This window comes from Atta cephalotes (genome assembly GCF_000143395.1).
Source record: "Atta cephalotes unplaced genomic scaffold scaffold00009, whole genome shotgun sequence".
NCBI lineage: Eukaryota > Metazoa > Arthropoda > Insecta > Hymenoptera > Formicidae > Atta > Atta cephalotes.
In genome coordinates, this window is record NW_012130073.1 from 4,919,000 (window position 1) to 4,928,116 (window position 9,117).

The 9,117-nt window shown below is 40.4% G+C and overlaps 1 protein-coding gene across 1 annotated transcript in view; it reads left to right on the top strand.

Annotated features, from left to right (window-relative positions):
- The window catches only part of LOC105627574, a 75,273-nt gene that overhangs the window by 62,665 nt on the left and 3,491 nt on the right, over positions 1 to 9,117 (top strand). The window contains exons 3-4 of the mRNA XM_012208855.1: positions 2,245 to 2,581; positions 4,281 to 4,946. Coding sequence (XP_012064245.1) covers positions 2,245 to 2,581; positions 4,281 to 4,946 — 1,003 coding nt within the window. The remainder of the gene's footprint in view (positions 1 to 2,244; positions 2,582 to 4,280; positions 4,947 to 9,117) is intronic.

Here is a 9,117-nt window from a genome sequence, read left to right on the forward strand (position 1 = left end):
AGTAATTAATTATTAGTACGTTAACGTACGTAACGTAATAATTAACGTAACGTAACGTACGTAGTAGGAGGACGACGGTAGTAATTAAGTTAGTGTCTCTCTCTCCTCCTCCTCTCTCTCTCTCTCTCTCTCTCTCTCTCTCTCTCTCTGCCAGTCCGGATGGCAGTCCGTGGACAAACTTTCGTTCGATGATGATGCCAAGCATGCACCTGAACATATTGGAAACTTCTTTTTGAGACTGTTTTCCATCCCCGTTTAGTTTTTCCATCTTTTCTTCTGGAAGAAGAAAAGGATGATAATGACTTCGATATTTCGGATTATCTGAAGAAGGTTGCACTGGGGGGAATAATCTAATCCTGGATTATAGAACAGCCAGATACAAAAGATCAGAGCCCCAATTTTATCCGGATTCTCGTTTTGAAAGTATGTCGAACACGCGTTCGTACATGTTACGTCGAGCAGACGCGAATGAACGAAGGAAATTGCGGTTCCGGTAAGAATACGATCGCATATGTTATAATGAACGCTGCGTTAAATACGTCTACCTTATATCTTCACGCTACTCCGTCGATTTGCAAAATTATAGGTTTAGGAATACAGGAATGTAATTAGTCATGCGATTCGAGACTTCTTGTTCAAAAAAAGTAATGGCTTATTTCATTAAAATTAAATTACAAACTTATGCTTATTCTAATCATTGTATAATTCTTTATGATTTAACTTCTGGGCATTACATGACAAGCACAGAGTCATATTTTATAACAGTTAGGCTAATATTAAGTTACGTTAGGTGCGCGTAAGATGTTGCGTTCTTAAAGTCATAAGTCATAAATCAACCATCCGTATGAAACGTCCCGTTATTACGACCGAGCTCTACAGACTACTGTGAATTCAAGAAAAATCGTGATATGATGAATATATAGAGAAAAAAATCAAAATGTATGATAAAATATTCTGTTGACTGAACTCTACGTACCGTAGGCAATAAAATACTATCAGTTTTTACTGATATCTACGAAGTCAAAAACAAATATTTACAGGACAATATTGTATGGTGTCTGTTATCAGTGTATACATATGTATACATATGCAATGCAGGTTTGAGATAAATATTTTGACACGAATGTAATTCTGCCATTTTCATGATTTAAATCTTCTAATGTATGAAACTTCTACCGATTTTCAAAGTTGATAAATAAGTCCATGTTATTTAGAGAAAGAATTTATTCGCAAACGTGTCTCTTTCGGACATGAACTTTTACGTTTCAGGAATCACTTTGCTGTAGAGTGTAGTCTAATCAAGATAAATTATCAGAAAACGTTAACCAATTCGTGTAATTCAATTAAATAGGAATTTCACAGATTCAAGTGCCAATCGATCATGGACGTGAATGTATCGCGTACCGTTTATATAGCGCTTGAAACGTTAATGTAAACGTCACTCCATCATCCAGATGTCCATAATTATGGATGAGTAGACGTACGATTTGTCGGGGGCTGCTATTCAAGCCGTTAGATCGTGTGCAGCGTTAAGATAAAATTTCATAAAACGTTGGGAGAGTTATTATCTTCCGTATCTTCCGTTTCGACACGCCAGGCATTCGATATCCCCGGTGCAGCATGCAGTAGGCGTAGAAGAGAGAAATGAGAATGGGCCGAGAATATGACACTCCCTCTCAAAGGCTAGCATTAGTAAATTAACGTTTTTTTAATTGTAATCCTCGCTCAGCTCCGTTTAGTTTTATTAACTATGCATTATTACGATGCAATAAAACGCTGCAGGAAGCAATTATTCTCTAGTGGACGCGGATTTTGTGTAGCCGCGTGTCTCCGCTAGAAATAAAATCCGTGACTCAGATTCGTTCGTGCATGAATGTTTCCTTTATAACTTCCTTTGCGGGATTAGCGCGAGACCGATGATGACCGAGGGACAACCGATAGCACGTGCGTCCTCCTCGTATGTTTTTACCGCGAGACTATGAGAGACTATATTTTCCTCTTCGTTTTTTTAATCTTACGGATGTCGTGCGTTTAACATTAAACTTTAATGGCTATAGGCAATATACACATATCATATTTATGAGGACAGTTTAGGACTCGAAGATGCTTAATTGCTTCGAAATAATATAATGTAATCATTAGTTCCTTATAATACAAATTGCATTTGAAATCGTCGTAGATAAGAAACTAATTGATGATAAGCTATACAAGTCGTTTATAAAATTTTTTTTATTTGAATTTCAGATCCGCTAATTATATCAATGCTACCAAGCAGTGTGAACTTTCGGATATGGACAGGCTGACGGTTGCGGGCTCGAACGCCTTCCAGGCAGCGAAGAGTGTGGATTATTTGGAAAACCATTGCGTGGAAGAGCCAGTGAAACTTTGCGAATTTAAGAAATTAACCGGCCGTATATTAAAGACCGTGGACTCTGTCTATCAAGATGTCAGCACGTCCGATGAATGCCGCGAATTGTGTCTGAATTCGCCATTCCGTTGCCATTCTTATGATTACGGTGACACCGGTGATATGGTCTGCCGTCTTAGTCATCATTCCCGTGCCACTCTTTCTGACATTCAGGTAAGAAAAATTCGAGCGAACAAAAATTCTTATTTTTAATGTCACGCGAATAATATCGCGACCGCGAATGAAATTGCAAATTTAAATTTATGAGGAAAACTTTTACGAATTAAATTTCGCGAAGCAATTGAGATTGTTGCTATGCGAGAAATGGACATTGCTCGTGTTCCAATTTACTTGCTGAGCTTGCCGTATGCAGTTTAATTCATCGGGAGTGTTTAAAATAGAGTCCCGTGTAGCTTTGCGACCAACGTGTTGTTTTGCTCACCGCATCGCAGTGCGGATTCTTGAAAGGGCCAGTGGGGATTTTCTATAAATACGATTACGTTCCACACATGCAAACCAGGTTGAACAATCCGCCGAGGGCGCATTCGTGGAAAATCGAGTTTCCATTGCAGACGCTTTCCCTATCGAACTTTTGGGTAACACTTGAGTTCAGCCGAATGTGAATCGCGCTTGGTATCCCGAAGGGAAAATCAAAAGAAAAATTTAGCGACCACCAATTCGTCGGGTATCCGATTATCTACGCCTTTTTACACTCCATTATAAATACGGGGACAAATACTAATACCAGAACATTAAACAATTCTTCATACGAATAATTATTGTAGTGGAATATTTAAACAGCGTTAAGCGAATCGGAATATCATTTTGACGTCACAGTACGGATAACCATACGGGTTTCATGCACGATCATTCACTCGGAGATGAGCAAATAATACATATAATGGGAAGATAATCGTATGCGTGGGATCCGTGACGGGTTCCATGGGTGGTTATGCAAGCACATCAGCGGCATCTCCACAAATATACAAATTATTAACTGTGGAGATAGCGCGAAACGTCAAGAGTATTTATCAGTGTAATATTCGCGATTAATTTGTTCATCGAAGAGGACCATCGAGCCTCGAACGAGAAGCGATAAATACTGTCATATAAAGGGATTTCAAATAATTCTTTAAAAGTGACAAATGCGTGAATCAGAGCGGATTATCATTCTAGGTATAAATAAAAATGTACGCGTACACGTCGTATGCATATATCATTGATAATTATTGGTTTTTGATGTATTGTATCAAATAAATTGGAACATGACGCTTTAGATGTGGAGAATAAAGAACATGGTTAATTATTTCGATAAATAAAATTATATATCATATTTCACGTAATATATTACAGAGAAAATGAAAATCACTTCAAATAAAATACGAATTCTTTTTAGATAGACGGAAACAATTTTATTTTAAAATGCTGTGAATGCTTTTTTTGTGTAAATTACGAATTTCACACGTTCCTAGCCTAGGTGTTATCGAATATAATATAATTGTTATGCGAACTATATCACTAAAGATTCAATGTACAGTATGTTGTAGTGAAATTTCGATATACACTTTCCGTTCATTGTTCGATTCTCGTCATAAATTCTCTGGAAGTTTTTGTGTAAGCCCGATACAAGCTATCAAAATCTCCCAACCATGATGAAGCGAGCAAAATAGAAGATTGATCAATAAATCGCGGGGTAGCTTCGCGAAGTTTAATTGCGAAATATCCGTGCTTTGCGTATTTTGGAATTTATCACTGCCATCCGCTATAATTCCTTTAAATTAATACCGCGACAAATCGCATTAACGCGATATGCATCGAATAGTACACGATAGGGAGCGATGAATAACGGCCCGAAAACAAACGATAATTTCAGGAACCGTATCTCGATGTACCGGAAGCGGCCACGTACGAATTGAGCTCCTGTTACAATGTGACCATCGATTGTCGCGCTGGCGATATGGTGACCAGAATTCAGACCAGTAAGCTCTTTTACGGTAAGGTGTACGCGAAGGGTTCACCCAACTCATGCGTGCAGGACGTCAAGGGTGCGCTCGAGTTTGAACTTCGCATGGCGTACGACGATCTCGAGTGTAACATAAGGCAGCAGGGTCTCGGCCGGTATTTGAACGATGTGATCATTCAACATCACGACACCATTGTCACCAGTTCCGATCTCGGACTAGCTGTGACTTGCCAGTATGACCTCACTAATAAGACCGTGTCGAATGAAGTTGATCTCGGCGTACACGGTGACATCACGCCTGCTCTGTCGGAGGAAGTGATCGTTGACTCGCCGAACGTCGCCATGAAGATTACCGATCGCAGTGGAAACGAGGCCATTCCATCGGCTGAAGTCGGCGATCCTTTGGCACTCAAATTCGAAATTCTCGATCCTCACAGTCCTTACGAAATTTTCGTTCGCGAGCTAGTCGCTATGGATGGTGTCGACTCTAGCGAGATTGTTTTGATTGATTCGGATGGCTGCCCCACTGACCATGTCATCATGGGACCACTCTACAAATCGGCTACCACTGGCAAGGTAAGTCCCAACATATCATATAATTTCTACATTTTTATAAAAGTCTTGTTCAATAAATTCATAAAAAAATTAACGGTAGAGAATCAAAAGATAAATTTAACAACAAGTAGTGCAAACAAATGAAAGTTTCCATCTCATGAATAATTATAATATATATCTTCTTTCTAATTTTACGTTAACAATAATTTCCCATCACTATGGTGACATAAGTCATAAGTCAAATAAACAAATTCGATACAAAGTAAATAATAAAGAGATATTTAGAAAAAAAAATCACATATAAAACCGTATATACGCATAGTTTGAAAATAATAGAAAATACAGATAAATGTCGATTCTAATTTAGCGATCGAACATGATACCCAGAGGACAAGATGATCAAGGTGATTGACGCCTTTAACATCGATGCTTATTGACGTGTATTTTGTGGGAACGCGCGCGTGCCTCGAAATACGCGCGGGTATAAAGTGACTAAGTGGGAAAAAGAGTGAGATGGAAGCAGACACGAGTCAACCGGCTGATCTGACTTCATGCTAATCAATCACCCAAACGGATTTTATGATGGGAAGCAATTTGCCCGGTCTGTAATAGGTCGCGTCGATGATGCGCCGCCGTCTTGGCGATGACGTGCCGTGACATGCCTGGCATGCGGGCGCATTGGTCTGGTAACGATCATTACTTTCCGTGTGTTCCACATAAGGGAGCATAAGATTATCTCCGATGCCGAGAGTAAGAGCTTAAAAGCGAGATTGGTTCGATCATCATCCTAAATAATTCGATTTTCACTCGTAATTTGTCAGACACATTGCATTGAAGTTTTTATGATTTTTATGAATTTAATAATTAAACACGCTTATCATATAAATTCTCACAATTTGCCTCATAGCATATGGAATAATAAAACAAGAAAAAAATATATAGATAAACTCGCAGATATGATTGAGAACTAACGTCTTTCATTCAAATGTATGAAGACGGATCATTAAATAATGAAATACCGTTGCGTTCAAAACGACCGAGCTCGTAGAACCACGATTATTACTTCCGCGTTTCCCGCATAAGGTAACATGGGAATTGACTTTGCGATCCCATTAGATCGCGAAAAAATAGTTTAATCCTCTACTCTTTCTCGCGCGATGCGTGAAGTATCGTGGGTGAGCTAGAGCGAAAATGCATTAGGGCGGAAGTACAATAATTCTTGTGCGGTTAATAGGTAGGCGATCGCCACGTATTGACCTCGATAGACCAATTACACATAGACCGCTCATACATTTTGTACGATGACTCGCATGATATAACGTCAGACGCGCGCCGCAACGAGAAATATGATTCTGCGAACTGGGCATTAATATATCTGTAAAAATGTTTCCCGATAATTCGAGCAGTCTTTCTTACGCTAGTCTAATCGGTGATATAACATGGCTTAGACTTTTCCAATTATGTTTTCTTTCTGTATCGGGCTCGCGAATATCGCGGAAGTATCGCGGACGGAGAGCTTTCTTTGGCATTGTGTTCGAGAAGCGCAACATTCGAATCAGCTGATGCGCAGTCGTGGACCGCGTAGCTTCATGTGTCGACGAGTAAAACAAACGGATCGTTATGATAGTGGCAGGTAGAAACGAGTGCTGGAGCGAAGGTGGAGCAATAAGAGGCGCATGGCCTCGTTAACTCGTCGTTCCACATCATTTGCTCGCGCGAGCACGGCCGCGGTACGGCGCAATATCGCTTTATTAGAAAGTAATAACAGTCGTAGTAGAAACAAAGAGTAAATTTATATCGAGTACGTACGTAAGATGCCGAGCATCAAGATATATCACCCACAGTCTTTCCTGTATCAGGCGTCGTGGCGCCGTTTTCCGGTTTAGAACGTGCGCACTGCGCTGGCTGATCTCGTTTCCTGACCGCGGCTGATCACGAAGGGCTAACCCCATTTCCTGTCGAACGCTGCTCAATACGAAGAGATAGAGATCTCAATGTGAATTTGCCGATCTCTTGGTGAATTTTTGTCGAGCAAGCAAGAGTAAGAAAAATTCATCGCTGTATTCAATTCTCATCTCGCACGTTTAATCAAAACGGCGGGGTGTATGTAAATTCTAATCTGTAGAAGCCATAACGTAACTTCAAGAAGAAGATTTCATCGCAATCGTTCGCGCCGTATATTATCCGTACGCACCTTATTTACCTGTCGATTGGCATGAATGATAAAACGCCTGACAACAACTTTGATATATGCCACGCTATCAGCTATCAATAATCTCCGTCGTTTACGACAGTATACCGTCATTATGATATGGTAATAAACGTTCGCAACATTGATTCTCGGTAAACGGGCATCGTTTGACCCGAGATATACCCGATAGCAAGAAATTGCCTGTTCATTCTTTGTCTTTCTTAATCTCAGGAGGCTAAAATCTTTTCTCCGTAGATATTGGTAAGCTAATAAACGATTAATAATTAATTATTACCGGGAACATTATAGTGCTTAGTTAATTTCAAGTTGATCAAAACATTTACGATGTAATTGATAAAAACATTTGCAATTACAGTAATTAATTATCTATCAATTAATGTTCTGATAATATTAAATTCGGGACAAGTGAATGTATACATTGGATAATATTTAATAGATGCCAAAAAAAAGTGTAAAGTCTAGTCTGTTAAAATTATTTTAGCAAATATAATAATATATTTGTGAACTTGAAAGTACTCTTATAAAATCTGTTTAATGAAGTATTCGTGAAGTGAATTGTTCTCCATTGAATGTTCATATCGTTGGTTATAAAATATATATCTCATGTATGTCACATCTTTTACATATGCGAGAACTTATTCACGCCATTAATAGCACCTCTGATAATCAGAAATAGTTTATCTGTCACATAAATATGGACGATCGTAAAATGAACAAGCGAATGCGTCGCGAAAGTCAACCGATATACAACGCCGTTGATTTTATTAATCTTAGATAAGGATAGAAACAATGGTTGAAACGAGCAAAGCGGCAGTGTCAAGGATGGTACAGCATTGCGTCTCGTCTAACCAGAAATTTGCCAAAAGTTCGGCTTTCCGGTATGTCCGTCACGTAACTGGGCCGCGGTACGAAAGCTCTCTTCCATTTCACAACCGGTTTGAATGAAATTGGAAACATTTCTCAACCACGTCCATGTACGTAAACTCGTAAGGGAGCATGTACCCCTCTATATATGTAGGGATGAATCAGGCGGATAGGGGAGAGCCTGCGGCCGACTTATAAAGCAGACAAGGGGGATCAGGTTGAGCTACGCCATAAAAGCGCGGGCGGCAAGCCTTACGATCTGACTGATCTGATGCGGTACATTTATGACGGACTCTCCTCTTTCCCGTCCTTTCCCATCGCCGACGTCGTTGCCGCTGAAGGAGACTTATCGTCGGCATGTATACCAGATGCCGCGGATACGGCCTGTGTTTCTTTTCCCGGCATGCACCTATATATGTACCTCTCTCTATTTCTCTTTCTCTGTCTTTTAAATCTCGTCCCCAGGCTTTCCTCTTCATCCTCTCTTCTTCCTTCGATCCGCTTACGCTTCTTCTCCCATCCGCTTCGAATGCAATCGCTCTCGCTTTTCCCCCGCGGAGAATGGACCTTCCGCTACTCTTTCTGCGCGAGATGACGTTGGGTTAATAAAGTTCCGCTCGTTCCACTAGACGCGCGCAGGCAAAGAAATGGCTAAATGAAGCTGTACGTGGAACGAAGCATATTTTAATGTCTTACTTCCCGCCGATAATATACGTGCTCGGTGTGTAAATACGATGAACTTGGTAATGCGCCGCAGAAACCAGTTTTCGACGTACACATGAACATGGCGCTAACCTTGCGTATACCGGTCTTTCTCGGTTTCAAGAAAAGTTCAGCTTCGGGAAGATCGCGTCGAGACTTGACCCTGCGAGCATGTAGTGAATGATCTGAATGAAGAGAAATCAATGACGAGCCATGTGCGCGGACGTAGCTATGAATATATTACAGCCGGTGTTCCTCGGTGGAACGATGATCGCGAGATTACTCTGCGGACGACGAGTCTAACGAGCGAACACGAGTGATTATCATATATTCGTTTCGTAAGAAACTGTGAGAGAAAAGGAGGGAGAGAGAGAGAGAGAGAGAGAGAGAGAGAGAGAGAGAGAGAGGAGAGAG